Source organism: Chenopodium album, chromosome 3, assembly GCF_948465745.1.
Source record: "Chenopodium album chromosome 3, dcCheAlbu1.1, whole genome shotgun sequence".
NCBI lineage: Eukaryota > Viridiplantae > Streptophyta > Magnoliopsida > Caryophyllales > Amaranthaceae > Chenopodium > Chenopodium album.
In genome coordinates this window covers 41,426,309-41,442,957 of record NC_137836.1, presented here as the reverse complement: position 1 = coordinate 41,442,957, position 16,649 = coordinate 41,426,309, and the positions used below count along the sequence as shown (strand labels likewise).

At 38.2% G+C, this 16,649-nt stretch overlaps 1 protein-coding gene and 1 non-coding gene across 2 annotated transcripts; both read left to right on the top strand.

Annotated features, from left to right (window-relative positions):
* The first annotated feature begins 1,397 nt into the window (after positions 1-1,397).
* On the top strand, positions 1,398-1,505 carry LOC145625801 (small nucleolar RNA R71). Its single transcript, XR_014110703.1, has one exon. It is a non-coding gene; the product is annotated as a small nucleolar RNA R71 (small nucleolar RNA).
* A 10,597-nt stretch (positions 1,506-12,102) lies between these two features.
* Positions 12,103-13,834, top strand: LOC145625048 (uncharacterized). The gene is made up of 4 exons (XM_081678128.1): positions 12,103-12,284; positions 12,730-12,976; positions 13,057-13,405; positions 13,488-13,834. The coding sequence occupies exons 1-4, from the start codon at positions 12,103-12,105 to the stop codon at positions 13,832-13,834; spliced, it is 1,125 nt and encodes a 374-aa protein (XP_081534254.1).
* Positions 13,835-16,649: the final 2,815 nt, after the last annotated feature.

The following is a 16,649-nucleotide window of genomic DNA, read 5'->3' as shown; positions in this document are numbered from 1 at the left end:
CTGGGCTGCTTGCACAGCCCGCATGTGGCTGCCGAGGGACGATGGCTACTGCGCTAGGTGTGTGTGGTGCTAGGTGTGTGCGAGGAGCTATGTGCTGACTTGGTGCGTGAGGGGCGTGCGAGAAGATGCTAGGCGTAGCAGCAGTGCTAGGCAACTGTAGCTAGACGCGCATCGAGTGCGCGCTGCCAAGTAGTGCCCAGCAACATCACAGCACGCAAGGCCGAGGCTGCTAGGCAAGCCCCCAGCACTTACGTGCGTATGAGTGCTCAAGGGTGCTAGCCTTGGGTAGTCGATGCACTTTTCTCACATTTTTTAATTTTGCTTTTTGGCAGTTTTGTTAATTTTAATTAATTTTAATTACTTTAATTAAAATTTTGGTGGCTAGGCCTCAGGTTTTGAGCGGCATTGGCAAAATTTATTTTGACAAATTTTGGGTTTTACCGGCGTAATTAATTGGATTAATTGAGTTGGATGCGGAATTTAGTGTGAGCTTCAACCCCTTCATTTGGCCCTTCATAGGAAGTTCCCGACCTCAATGTGATCGCCTTGCATGTATCGGGTTTTGAGTTGTGAGATGGGTTAGGTTGTGGTTGTCCGGGTAGAGTAGATGGTGAATTGAAAGGAGTTCTCTTGGCCAATTGAGCTAGTTGTGAATCAACCATCTTGTTGTGAGCTCTTATCTCTTGCATTTTTTGCCCAAAAGATTGCATTTGCGCATGCATGGCTTGGAGGAGTTGAGTTTGAGTTAGCTCCGCTTGAGGTGCTTGTTCTTGATGATTTCTTTGAGGTGCTTGGGTTTGATTGTTATATTAGTTGTTCCTTGGATAGCTTCCTCTTAGGTTTTGGGGTTGAGATGATGGTGGATTTTGATATTGAGGGTTGGAGTTGTAGGAAGGTTGAGCTTGTTGGTTCCATTGTTGAGGTTGAGGTACAATCCCGGGTGGTGGTTGTTTCCAAGCTACTCCACCACCACTTCCTCTAAATCCCTTATGCCTTGTGTTGTATGCCGCTACATGCTCGGGGCTTAAACCTCCACAATAAGATGTATCATGGTTCGTTCCTCCACAATTTTGACAAGAGAAAGAGTTAACTTGAGAGGAGCTTGCTCCATCGCTTGAACTTGCATTCACACTCGTGTTCAACTTGGAAAGCCCTTTTGTTAGTTGATCAATTTGATGTTGTAATTGATCAACTTTCTCCAATTCGTAAATACCACCTTTCTTTAGAGCATTTCTTCTTCGGCCCCCCCAAGAGTAATTCTTTGCTACCTCTTCTATTGTGGCTTCAACTTGATTTTGAGGGATTTTGATTAATTGACCACCCGCCCCCGCATCCAAATTGGCTCTTGACATGGGCTCCAATCCGTCGTAGGAAAACCGCATGAGCAACCCTTGATTGTACTCATGGTGGGGACACGCTTGTACCAACTCTTTGAATCTCTCCCATGCTTTACCAAGACTTTCATCGGCATCTTGCTCAAATGATGCGATTTTCCTTCTAATTTCGGCGGTCTTCTTCTCGAAGATAAATCGCTTCAAGAACGCCTTTACCACCTCCCTAAATGTTGTAAGAGTGTTAGGCTTTACTTGCTTTAGCCATTTCTTTGCTCGTCCGGTGAGAGATTGCCGGAAAAGGTGCATACGAATGTAGTCTTGTAGACACCCATTTGTGTCTCCCCAAAACCAAACCCAGTGATGAGTACCTTTCACGTCGAATCATAATCAGATGAAGTGAAAGTGTGGAAAGTCTAGTGTTGCGGATAGTTTTAACTTCTTTTCTTTTCTCTCTGTTTTTGAAAACCTATTTTAAGAAAACAGCCAATCCAGTTTGGTTGGTCCATGATATGGGTCCAATAGTAGTGTAGTTGGATAGGGCTTGAAAAGAGCTTTCCAACGATATATTATAAGCCCAATTCCGATGAATATTGAGGAAGTTATGGCCAAATTATTAAACTGGGCCCGGTTTGAACCTTATATGCGGCCCAATGATCTAGAGGAGGGCCTAATATGGATTTATCATTCCTAATGCAATTAGGAATGGTTTTAGTCTTCTAGATTCTTCTAGAAGGTTCTTTTCATTCCTAATTCAATTAGCATTGATAAATTGACTTTTGTTGACTTTTTGGAATTTTAATCAGAATAAAAAAAGTATTTTTGAAGAAAATACGATTTTATCCTCCTATACGGTTAAATTCTATCTGATTTTAGAAAAAGCGTCAAAAACTTGAATAGTGCCTAACGCCAGCATTACCGCCTGGCGCTAATGTCAACGTCTGGCGCTAATTCTGTTTTTCCACGTCAGAACTCTGGTTCGATTTTTTATCTTTTTGGCTGATTTTCTCTATAAATAGCCTCCTAAAAACTCTGTTTTCAATCATCAATTATCATCTACAATCATCAATTTCTTAGTTTTCTAATTCTTTTCTTCTCTCTCTAAGCTAGAAGCTTATTTTCTCTCTTTTTTAAACCAACCCTTTTACATACAAAATTCCGCATTCACAAGACCTAGATACACCTATCATAATTCAAAGTTGCCTTCGCCCTAGAAGTGAAAGGTTTTATATTTCTGAGGTTTTGGTCCCAAATCTCTATTTTAATTATTTAACTTAATTGTTTTGTTTTATTATTTTCCTTGAAGTTACTAACGCGTGTATTTTGTTATTAGAAAGAGATACGAGTCATCCAAGTAAGTACTTTAATTGATTTATTGTTGTTATGATATAGGAATCATGTCTAGGTTGTTATTATGATTCCTAGTGTCATGTTAGGGCATTTTGATCTTCCTAGTATCATGTTTAAGGTAACTCTAATATCAAGTATGATTAAAAGTATGATGCCTTTTATGTTCTTTCCTAATATTCATGTTAGTATCATGTTAGGGCTATATATTTGATCTTTATTGTTTAGTGACATGCTAGGGTTTGTTATTAATCTTGTTAGTATCATGCCTAGGATCTTGCTATTAATATTATGCTTTAATATGATTCTGATTATTATTATAATTGTTATGATTATTATGATGATTATTATTTTTATTGTTATTATGTTGCTTGATATTTATTGTTATTGCTTGATCACACCTTTTATACATGTTTAAAGGGAATTTGTACCTGTAATGATGCTTAATAAGATAATTAATAATCTTGTTTAGGGTTAATTTGATTATAATTCAAGTGATCGCCAATAATAGTTTTGTTTGTGCATTAATATTCAACCAACATAGATAAACAGGTTTAGGGTTAATCCTATTGATTGTATGTTAGTCAGAAAGCGCACATGAATTCGATCAGAATAAAGTAGAGGCCTATTATTAGGGTAGGTTCAATCTCTTTTAGGTTGGATTTGTACCTTCATCCCAAACTATCAGTCATGGTTCCAGACCTATTGGAGTTGACGATCTCCTGAATCGTTAAGGGGTGTAACCTTCACCTCGTGAACGGCTTACAAGTTCTTAAAACTTGTTGGCGACTCTTTTGCTCTATCTTCTTTCCCTTTGGACGCCACCGTAATTTAGTGAATGATCACAGTGGGGTTCAAGCTAGGGGTAACACTTGAAATATTCCCTACAAGTCTTGACTTACTTCATTGGTTTGCATCATTGCGCACAATTCAAAGAATCGGTCCAAATGTTCAATAGGGTCCTCACTTGCACTTCCGGAAAATTGCTCCGATTGGACCATTCTAGTATATTGTGGATGGATTGAGAAGTTGGTTTCCGTGATGGTAGAAAAATCCCTCCCTTGAGCTCATACTCCTTTGGATTTCCAAACTCACGAAACAAAACATAATTTTCTTGTCCCGCCATTGATCCGCTTGGTGAACTTGAAGAGTAAGTATCACTCTCACTATCAACTATATCACCAAAACCTCTTCCCTCGTCTTGATAAAGCCTACGGACTTGTCTCAAGGTTTGGTTGATCTCGTGGTCAATTTGATGTGAGGGTGCTCCTTGAGACCTCCTAAGCATTCACCAAAGCTAAGCAAACAATTAGCAATGACAAGGATGATAAAAAAAAAACAAAAAGAAAATAAAGTAAAATGACTCTAACAAAAGCAATAATAGACGCTAAACAAGCCGCTTCCCCAACAACGACGCTAAAATTTGATCAAGGGTTAGATAGGTCGTTAAGCTACTACCCTAATCAAATTAATCATTTATAATACCTAAACCTACACTAAACTAGTTAGTGGCAAGTAAAGGGTCGAACCACTAGGGAAGCACACTAATTCAACATCAATAGTCACTAATGCAAGAGTAAAAAGGGGATTGTTTTTGTTGGTTTTTTTGTGTAAGAGCACTAAAACTACAAATAAGCAAGAAAATGATGATTAAAATCAAAGGAAAATTACGCTAGGGATACAGGGGTGTCCAATATGATTAGAAAGAGGGGAATAATGGTGATTATCATGAAACACATGCCAAAGAACACAAGATTCTACCTAAACAATTCATTCTCACGCAATAGTGTAGGAAAATCAATGAAAGAGGTCTACACTAATAAGATTCATCCTCATGCATCCTATTAGTTATAATGCAATCAAGAGAATAAAGAAGCACAACCCATAAAAACTCCACTTTAATAACTCATTCTCATGCAATTATTAAAATAGAGATGATCTTAATCTAGTTCAAATCACTTTCATGCATTTAAACTAGAAAACATCAAATAGAGTGCAACAATAATCTCAAGCTATTAAAAATCATGTCTTTCATCAATTTATGGCATAAGTTCAATCCAACCATCATCATTCATCCAATATCAACTCATATCTTCCGCCCCCTTCCCCTAGCTAAAAGTTTAGCCTAGAGAAGGGAGATTAAACATAATATCAAAACTAGAAATAAACTCAAGAAACTCAAAACAAAACATGATTAAAATCAATGAAATCAATAACAACTAGATGAACTAATAAGATTAACAAGAATAAGCAATAATAAAACAAATAAATAATACTAAAGGAAAGGAGAAGAGATTAGTAATGAAATTATTAATGAAAGATGAAAACTTGGATTCTTGCTTGATTGATTGAAGATTAAAACTTGAGCAAAGTTTAATACAATAAAGGATGCTTGAATAACAATCTACTTTCTCTCTCTAGATTAGGCTAATATTCAATGGAATTAGTACTAAGTGCCCTTTATTAAAAAGAATCCCATCTATATATATGTGGCTCCCCCAAAAGAAATAAACTTGGGCAACAAGGCGCAAAGAAATCAGAAACCCAGCGGTGCGCGCCCGCACACGAAATATGTGCGCCCGCGCAGTAAAAGTGTGCGCCCTCTCAGCATAGTGTGCGGCCGCAACTTTGAGGGTACGGGGAAATCTAGCGCGCCCGCACAGTGGCCGCACAATAAGTCGCGCAAAATCTTTGGTTTGGCTCTATTTCTTTGGCCTGGTTACGCGGGTTCTGATAGGGCTGCGCGCCCGCACAGCCAAGGGTGCGCGCCCGCGCAATAGCCGCACAACATCCCGTGTAGAACAGTTTGCTTGGCTCCTTGAAATCCTCTTTCTTTCGGCACAAAAAACCTACAAAACAAAAGCATAGAAATCAAAATAAAGAGTAGGCGAGAAGACTAAGAAAAGGGAAGATAAAGGAGAAACGAAAGGAGGAAACAAAACTAGGTAAAAATGTTTATAAAAAGGGCCAAACAAGTGCAAATGAGGGGAGAATCCTTAGAGAAAAAGAATGAAAGAGTGGCATAAATGCCACTCATCAGTATACAGATACACATTGCTTTAGACTAGGGTGTGATAAAATTAGTCCTTTACCGGAAGGATTTGGTGCCATCCTAGGCTTCCTTTCATTAGATCTTGCGGCAATCCCTAGAGTGAATGAATATTATTATAAAGATTTTGAGCGCTTCTTTAATTTAAAAGACAAAGATCTAACAAATATTGTAGATAGTAGCGTAGTCAATCTAAAAGAATTTGCACGCCACTACTATGATAGACCTTATTTTGAGTCTTTTCATGTTTATAGAAGAAGGTTTTTTCTCTTTTGTATGCTTAACCAATATCTTCTCACTAGTAGTAGAACTAATGAAGGTCAAGCAATCATATCAACAATCTTGGAGTAAATTGAATCTGGAAGGAATCCAATGTCATTAATTGTTGGAGAGACTATGCTTAGTCTAAATGAATTAAAGAAAAATCAAAATGCACCTTTCGGGCTCTCCAATTTTATTACAGGTAGAAAAATAATATTTTTAATTACAGAAATCAAAAGGCATATTTTTGTATAGTAATACTAATTATTTGCATTGAATTTTTTTTGCAGATATGGCTAATGGAGAGACTAGAATTAATAAGTCCTCCTGACAACATTGAAAAATGCACTCCGAATTGCTTTGTGAGGCGAAAGAAGCGTTTCTCTAAGATGGGTTGCCATGAGAGGAATAAAGTTTTTGCCTCTTGCAATTTTGCTATCAAGTGGGTTGTCCCGTGGTGGAAATTGAGAGGATGGTTGGTGTCAACAAGCAACCTTTCTGCCGTCTTCCAAGCTTAACCAAGATGACTTTTTATTATCCCTGCAGGGTAAAAAGGCAGTACGGTCTACTTCAAACAATTCCTTCTGGGGATCTCCGTCGTCCCTATGAATTCCCTATTTCACAAGAGGTAGAGAAGTTTGCACATATTGGAGTGCTAGGCCTGTATGGGAAGTGATTACTCAAAAGGTTCCTCCTTCCTTGCCCAATAATGTGAAAATTTGGCTCTTAATAAGCCTACAAAGTACATGAAGAAAAATTAGAGTAAAACCAATGTGAAGAGTCGTCTAGGTGACAAAGTGATTCCTGTTAAGGAACGCTTGGGTGAATAAGTTGAATTTAAAACACCTATGATGCCTAAAAAGAAAGACACTACTAAGGATAAAAGGAAAAGAAAAGTTGACACTTTAGAAAAGAAGGTTTGGGTAGAAAAGAAACATGGAGTCCTAGCTAAGGGAGAAACCATTTACTCTAAAATTGAATGTAAGTCCTCTAAAGGATGCTTACTAGCTAAAGTCAAGGATGATGAAGAGGATGCAGATAAAAATTGGAAGAGGGCAAAGAAAGAAAGAAATATTGAAGCATTGCTTAACTTCCAATTTATTAGACTAGTTTAAATTTTAAGTCAATTTATTTTATTAAGCTTTTATTTAAATTTCATCAATAATTTAATTTTTTTTAATGCAATTTCAGCTTTAATAAAATCAAATTTTAAATTTAATCTATTAAAGCAATGAAAACAACTTAAATTATTTTCTAGAAGTTTTCTCGAGTACGGAAGTTGAATATTTTCCAAAATACACCGAATTTTTCCCAGATATTTGCAGAAAATCGACGCCGCTATTTTTTCTCTGTCGCCGTGCGCTGCAGTCTATCGTTTTGCGACAGACTCCTTTATGTGGCGCTGCTATTGCGTCGAATTTTTATTGCTTCTGGGATGCGGGGTTTGTGAAAATTAAAGTGGCCGCACTCTGTAAAGGGTTGCCTACGTATCCTTCCTTAAGGAATCAGGCCAAACGTAGCTCTCTTGAGTGTCCTACTCAAGTAATTATGGGTAATACTTTTTAAGTTGGTCAAGGTTTGTCATGTTTGAGAACTCATTGCCATTCATATTAGTTAGTTTTGCTGCACCTCCTGACAAAACGGTTTTGACGATATATGGTCCGGACCAATTATGCCTAAATTTGCCTCTTGGATCCAAAACATTTTTCCTTAAAGCTTTTAACATCAAGTCTCCTACTTTAATGTTTCTTATCTTGACCTTCTTATTAAAGTGTCTAGCCATACGGGTTTGATAGCATTGGGTATGATGTAGAGCTTCTAGTCGCTTTTCATCAAGTAGAATTAGCTCTTCATATCTTGCCCTAGTCCATTCGACTTCATCGAGTTTTCTTTCTAATGCAATGCGTAGAGATGGTATCTCTATCTCTACAGGTTGTACGACATCCATTCCGTAAATTAAGGAGAATGACGTATTTCCTGTTGATGTGCGAATTGACGTGCGATAACCCCAAAGTGTGAAATGGAGTTTGTCAGGCCAATCCTTGTAATTTTCAGTCATTTTCTCGATAATAGTCTTTAGATTTTTGTTCTCCGCCTCAACTGCTCCATTTGCTTGAAGTCTATAAGGGGAAGAGTGCTGTTGTTGAATACCATATTTTTGTAACAATTCTTCACATTCTGCTTGAAAGTGAGTTCCATTGTCACTTATCATCTCATGCGGGACTCCATATCGACAAATAATATTCCTTTCGATAAAGAGTGCTACATTTTTTGCAGTGAGCTTGGCATATGATTGTGCTTCAACCCACTTTGTGAAGTAATCAATTGCTACTAGGATGTATTCGTGACCTCTTTATCAATTCCCCATGTAGAGAATGGCCATGGTGAAGCGTAGGTGTAGAGTAAAGACGAAGGGACATGTTGTAAATTAGCGTAAATTTAGCACTTAGGGCATCTTTTGCAAAATTTGGTTGATGATCTAAGAAGAGTCTCCGAATATTCGTAATTTCTTTACTCCCAATGCCAAAGTTGTTTCGAGGCCTACCACACATGCTTCGTATTCAGCAGCGTTGTTGGTAACGTCGAAATCTAGCTTTATAGAGATTGGAACGTGCTCTTGTTTAGGTGATACTAATAGTTCCAACGCCACATCCCTTTTGGTTTGAGGCTCCATCGAAGTATAAAGTCCAAGTATCATCTTCTGTGACCATCAAGTCTTCATCTGGAAACTCGTTATCATGTACTGGCGTTGAATCTTCTATTGGGAAATCCGCTAGGAAGTCTGAGACCACATGTCCTTTGATAGCCTTTTGAGGCATGAATCTTACATCGAATTGGGCTAAGTTGACTATCCACCTTGATATGCGCCCATTAAGTGTAGACTTTACGAATAGATACTTAAGTGGATCTATTCGAGAAACTACAAAGACTGTATGCACGAGCATGTAATGTCTTAGCTTGGTTGTGGCCCACACTAATGCGAGGCACAATTTCTCAAGCGATGTGCAGCGTACTTCATACTCGAGCATTTTCTTGCTAATATAGTAGATTGCATTTTCTTTTTCTTCTACTTCTTGGGCAAGCATAGCCCCCTTTGTCTCCTTGGTGACTGTTAAGTACAACCTAAGAGGGATCCCTGGAAGCGTTGGTGCTAATACGGGAGGATTTGCGAGATAGGCTTTGATCTTCTCAGCTTTTTGACACTCATCATCCCATATTACTGGCACATTCTTTTTGAGCTTCTAGAATATTGGTTCACATATCGTTGTTAGCTTCGATATGAACCTACTTATATATTGCAACCGACCAATAAATCCTCGAATTTGTTTCTCGAATTTGGGCGGTGGCATTGACATAATCTTCTAGATCTTGGTTGGGTCTATCTCTATTCCTCTAGAGCTTATGACATACCCCAAGAGTTTGCATGAGGTGACTCCGAAAGCACACTCGGATGGATTCAACCTCATGTTGTATTTCCTTAGCCTTTCAAAGAATTTTATCAAGGCTACTTGATGTCCTTGGCGATCTTTTGATTTCACGATCATATCGTCCACATATACTTCAACCTCTTTGTGCATCATATCATGGAGTAGGGCAGTTGCTGCTCGTTCGTAAGTAGCACCCGCATTTTTCAACCTGAATGGCATTACCGTGTAACAGTAAGTACCCCAAGATGTTATGAATGTTGTTTTCTCCATGTCTTCTTCAGCCATGAGAATCTAGTTGTATACCACGTATCCATCCATAAATGAGAGTAGTGCGTGATTTGTTGTATTATCTACTAAGATATCGATGTGTGGTAAAGGGAACTCGTCCTTTGGACTTGCCTTATTTAAATCTCGATAGTCGACACACATTCTTACCCTTCCATTATTCTTTGGAACTTGGACCACATTTGCTGCCCATTCAGGGTACTTGGATACCCTGATAAAACCTGCAGTTATTTGTTTTTGAACTTATTCTTTTATTTTAAGAGCTACGTCGGGTTTCATTCGACGCAACTTTTGTTTTATAGGTTTCTTTCCCGGAATTAGCGGTATAGTGTGTTGAGATATTTCTCTATTAATGCCAGGCATATCTTCATATGACCAAGCAAATACATCGATAAATTCTTCGGCTATTTCACCAAATGCCACTGAGCACTTTGGAAATTCACCAAATGCCATCCAACTTTTCAAAATTCACCAAATGCCACTCACAAACAGTACAATGACATGACGTGCCATTAATGAGGTTTGGACGTTAACAGTCCGTTATTGCAAAATGACGAGTATGCCCTTTGTTGGGGTTAATGGCGCGTTGAACCTCATTAACTCTCTGACTTCTTCAGGTTAAATAAAAAAAAATACCAAAAAGACATCTCATTCTTCTTCTCTGTTTTTCGAGCGTTCACCCTTATTCAAACCCTGAAATCCATAATCAATCAAGAAGCTTTCTTCAACACTTGTACCAGACATTCCAAAAAATTGAAGCTTTTTTTTCTGTTGAAGTTGGGCGAACCAGAACAACGCTGACAAGTAGGGGAGGAAGTTGAAGCTTAAAGCACTTGAATTCGACTTTGGGTGTTGGAGGTAGGAAACAAGGTAATATTCTCACTTTCGATCTTGTTTTCGCGTTTTGAATCTGACATTTTTTGCGAGAATTGAGTTAGGGTTAGGGTTTTTTGAAATGTTCTTGTTAAATGTGAGTACTTGACTTGACTGTGTGAAATAATCTTAAATTTCAAGTTAAAAATGTTAGTTGTTGTGTATTGATTTGGTATTGTTATGGTTTTTTAATGTGAAGTATTTGAATTACATTTTTTGAGATTTTTGTATTGGCATTGTTGGTAATGATTTGGTATGTTTTGCTGTGTGGTGTGTTCATATGAATCTTGTGTGTTGTTGTTCAGTGAAGTAATATGTCTGTAATTTGTTGTTGATAGGATGAGTAGAGTGTGGCTTGATGTCCATTATAGAGATCAAGGGTTTGATGTCCTGGTTGATGATACTGATAGAACAAGTCTAATAGACTTGTATGAGTTTATGTTTGAGGACTCTGTTAAGCAAAATGTGATCCTTCCTAAATACTTTAGTTTGTATGTAATGCCACCTAAGACTAATAGGAAATTGGAGTTGTGTGGGGATAGGGACATGTTGAGAATGTGGGATTGGTTTCAAGGTAAGGAAACAGTAGTAATTTTGTTAGAGGAGAAAGAAAGTCCTGGGCAGGTGTTTATGGATGCTCTGGATAATTGGGATAAAAGGGTAAAGGCCATGGCTGAGAAGGCTAGATTGGAACAGGAAAAGGCCCAGGCTGAGAGAGAGTTAGAGGAACATGAAGCCTTTAAGGTTGCAGTTGAGGTTCCTGTGGCTAATCTTGATGATGGTGATTTTGAGTATATAAGAGTGTTTGACACTCCGGTTGCTGATGAAGTATTCCCTAGGCCATCTCAGCCTATGGCTGAAGAAAGTACTCAACCCTCAACTCCACCTAAACACTCCCACCCACCTTCACCTCTAAACCATCCCAAAACAACACAAAAAAAGGGCAAGGAAAACAACACCAAAAAAAAGGGCAAGGAAAACAACCAGTCAATCCTCTACCCAACCACAAACAACACAACCACCTCAACACACAGCTTCAAATCAACCAGAAACAACCCCACCACCATAACAACCACCTCAACCTCTAGTTTCACCTAAACCTCATGTAAGTCCGCCACCAGTTTCACCTGAACCACAAACTGCAACAGTACCACCAAACACCTCAACTCAACAACCAGAATCTATAGAAGCTCCATGTTACAAACCTAAAAAGGGAGGCAGATCAAGACCTGAGGGATTTAGGTCCAAGAAGAGTGCATTAACAAAGGTTAATTTTGAGGGGCAATCTTTTACTGTAAGGAGATCAGAAAGAAATAAGGGTACAAACAGAGTACCTGATGAGTTGAGTGAGCAGAGGTCAGCTGAGTCTGGTAGTGATAGTGAAGATGATGATTATATGCAATCAGATAGTGAAGATGACTCTGAATCAGATATTGGTGATTTCATAGAGGATGAGACAGAGGTAGATTGTCTATATGATGACATTTAGGAGAAGCAATTTGAGGATTATCTAGATGGTAGTTCAACCATGGATAAGACCTACAAGAATGGAAAGATTTGGACACATCAGGAGTTTGGAGCAATCAAATTAGAGCCATGGATGATATTTGGAGACAGGGAGTCATTTATGGAAGTTTTCAAAGACTACTGCATACAAGAAGGATTTGGTGTTTATGTTGAAAAGAGTGACAAAACAAGATATATAGCAAGGTGTGCAGTAGATGGTTGCAACTGGAGAATCCATGCTTCCACAATGACATAAAAGGTGAGTTGGGCAAACAAAACTTTAACAGGGGAGCATAGAAGTTGTGGAAGGCTGGAGCTTAACCCAGTTGTAACTTCTGAGTGGCTCTGTAGACATCTGTAGTCAAACATTCAAGAAAATCCTGACATTCCAGTTGAGTCTTTACAAAGACTTTGTATGGAAAGGTACAGGATTGAAGTTAAAAAGAGGCTCTTTTACAAGGTGAAGGCAATGTGTAAGGAGAGGATTCATGGGGGGTTTGGAGAGGCATACTCACTACTGCCTAAGTATGATGAAATGGTAAAAGAGACTAACCCATGGAGTTATGCTCTGGTCAGTTGGGGTGAATCAACTACATATCAGCCACCAAGATTCAAGGCTTGTTTTTTTTTCATTTGCTGCCCAATGTAGGGGATTCTTGAGGGGCTGCAGACCCATAATTGGTATTGATGGAGCTCACTTAAGTGGGCATTTCAAGGGAAACTTGCTGACTGCACTTGGGATTGATGGGAACAATGAGATTTTTCTCATTGCTTATGGAGTGGTTAGGACTGAGAGCATTTACAGTTGGGGTTATTTCATAAGGAACTTGAAAATCCTATTTGACAAGGAAGGCTGCACTAGAGATGATTGGACTTTCATCTCTAACAGGATGAAGGTAAGCCACCTTTGAGAAGTTTTTTTAAAAAAAAATGATGATTTATTGTCTTTGGTATTAACTGATAGCTTTGCATGCAGGGTGTTGACACATCAATCCATGAAACATTCCCCAGATCAACAAGAAGAGTGTGTTGCCAGCACTTGTACACAAACTGCAAGGCCAAAGGATTCAGTGGTTCAGCCTTTCATAAGCTTTTCTGGATTGCAGCAGATGTATATAATGAGTATGTATTCAATAAAGCAATGAAGAAAATACATGAGTACAATCCTAAGGCTGTTGAATACTTAGAGAGCTGCATTGAGGTTTGGTCTAGGCATAAGTTTGATCCTGCATTGTGTTGTGATCATAACACTACAAATTTTGTAGAATCATTCAACTCATGCACACAACCCTACAGATATCTCCCTGTTCTGAGATTACTTGAAGGTAACCACACAACACATAAATATTTGCTTTAACACAAATGAATTCTTTGTATTGACAATGTTGTGTGAATGTTGTATTGCAGCAATAAGGAAATGGGCAATGAAGAGGATTGGCTCAAGGTTTGACAAAGCTATGGGCATGGGGGATATGGACCTAACTGAGTATGCAACAAAGATTCCGCAAGCAAGATCAGATGAGTCTAGGCTATGCTATGCAACCCCTTGTGGTGGTGATGAATTTGAGGTTAGAGACCAACATGTGCATTTTCCCATCAAGCTAAGCAGAGGCACTTGTGGGTGTGGGAAGTGGCAGCATTCAGGGATCCCTTGCAAACATGTGCTAAGGGTTATATATCACCAGAGGCTACAACCTACAGACTTTATAGCTCCTTGCTTCAAAGGGAAGGCATACAAGCTTACTTATGCATAGTATATGCACCCAATGCCAAACCCAAGTCATTGGCCATCAGTCAACCTTCCTGAGATATTACCACCAATGGTAAAAAGATCTGCAGGAAGACCAAAAAAGCAAAGAAAAAGAGGGCCAAATTAAGCTAGAAAAGGGAAGGGAAGAGGCATTCTACAGTTAAGTGCAGCTTATGTGGGGAATTGGGGCACAACATGTTGACTTGTGCATCTAGGAAAAAAACCTCAACAGCTGAAGCAACCACATCAAAGGTCACCTCTCATCCCAAAGAGAAATCAAAGAAAGCACCAGCATGAATGGACAGCAACTCCTCTTCTTAATGCACCCACAACCTGAACATTCAATGTAATTTTTTGAACATAATCACTGTAGTGTGAGGTGTGTTGTTTATTTTGACATGTCCATGTTATATTTTTGGGAAACTGATGCAAACAGTTAGCTATGTTTTGAACAGATAGCTTTTTTTGTATAAACAGGAAGCTATTTTATAGTATGAACATAATTAAATTTCCCTCTTTATTAAATTTCATTGCAAATTACATTAATCCATTTCATTTCATCATTACAATCACAATTACAACACACATCAGTGCCCCTAATTTCATTATACAATTCAAAACTTTTTGTTGTTGCTTGATTTTCTTCTTCAATTGTTTCACTTCTTCATACAAGTTGCTTTGTGCTGAGTCATCCCTTACAAATGAGCTTCCCCTACTTTGACCTTCTTCTTGCATTTGAGCTTTACACCATTTGAAGCTATTACATGAGTCACACTTATAATACAACCTTTGTGGATTACATGTTGACTCCGAGCTTTTAATTGCGTATTTCCTACCACACTTGCAACATTTGTTTGGAACTCTAACATATGCACACTCATTTATTGAGGAAGATGTGTTTGATAGCAAACTCATTATTAGATAACAAAGGGCTGCCTTTGTGTGTTCTTAGGGACAAATTTATACAAAAAAAAAAGGGTTGCAACGGCTAGTTTTCCTTAAAAATATTAAAATATGTTACAAAAATAACTAGCCGTTGCAACTCATTAAATCAGAGGTGTTTTGTGTAAAACCTGATAAAGTAATGGCATTTGGTGAAATATATAAACTGTTGAGTGGCATTTCATGAAATAAGTTTTGCAATAACGGACTGTTAACGTCCAAACCTCATTAATGGCACGTCATGTCATTGTACTGTTTATGAATGGAATTTGGTGAATTTTGAAAAGTTGGATGGCATTCGGTGAATTTCCAAAGTGCTCAGTGGCATTTGGTGAAATAGCCGTAAATTCTTTAAGTAGATTAATTAAATTGGTCCTTTCTTCTTTATGAAGCGTTAATCTGATTTTAACTTCTCTTTTAATGGTTGAATCATTTGATATATCAATCGTTTCAGTATCCTCAATTACTGGTGTTTTCTTTTCAAGTGTTTCCATTGCTTTAATAATTTCTTTGTCATGTCCATTGTTAGTTAAGCAATGCTCATCATCTTGGTTTAAGGAAAAACACGATGAGTAAGAGGAAGAAGACATGTTATTAAATTAAAAAATCATTACATCAAATAAAGAAAAGTCTTCAGGGACTTGATTGCTAACTATCCTAGGAGTATATGCTAACATAGAAGAAGGAGAAGAATAAAGAGGTGCTACAGCTAAGGACTTAGAAGACTCTATAGGGAAAGTCTCTGACTTAGACAACTCTTCAAACATTGGTCCTTGCCCTGTTGTTATTGAGATTTTTCTTCCACTCGGAGTTGTCACCTAGCTTGATCGTCTAGCGCCATCCTTGTATTAAACCTTCTGCTGGAGTGATGAGCTTCGAAGGGTTAAAATTCTTGCTTTGTAGGACCATTTGAATGAGCAAGGAGTTACCTCTATGTACTTTGGCTCATCCTTCTCGTGCCCAAAGAGGAGTCCCATGACGTTGAAGTCAAAGCATGGGGGTGCTTTCTCCTTGTGAATAGGAGTTGGGATCTCATCTACACTACTACAAAATACCCCTATCGAGTCGCCTGTAAATGACATAATGAGTCGCTTTAAAGGCGACTCCACATCCATCGACACAATAGCTTCCAAATTTAGTAGTCGCCTCTGAGGCGACTCGATAGCTTTTATATAAGTCGCCTATTAGTTGTTAGGCGACTCTATTTGTTAAGCTATTGTGTCGTTTGTATTGAAAGAGGCGACTCCATAGGTTAATCTATTGTGTCGCTTGTGTTGAAAGAGGCGACACGTAAAAAATCAACATTTTTTTCCAACTATTTTTATTAGCACATATAATGTCAGTGTTTATGACACTCATCATGCTTGATCCCTGGTTCTTTGCCTGGAAGGTTGAAGTTCTTGCCATTATGCCAAAGTTATTTTTCATATATATATATATGATATTGTAGCTATTTTAAATACATTCTTAGATTTAACCTGTCGAGTCGCGTCTTACGTAATAGAAGACTTATTAGGTAGTGGTCATATAATAAAGCACCTAACAAGTCGGAATTTTAGAGTCACCTATATATAAGGTGCGACTTGTAAACATATTGAGTCGCCTCATACTTATTAGGTGACTTATTATGTTTGGGTTAAAATCAGCAAAGCACCTAATGAGTCGCCTAATATACATGACGTAACTTGATAGGTTTACAAGTCGCACCATATATGCATGTGACTCTATAACCCGATTTATTAGGTGGCATAAATTAGATTTTTAAAGTCACCTATATATAAGGTGCGACTCATTAACCTATCGAGTCGCCTTATACATATCAGGCGACTCATTAGGTGAGAGTCATAGATAACAAAACTCACCTATTGAATCACCTA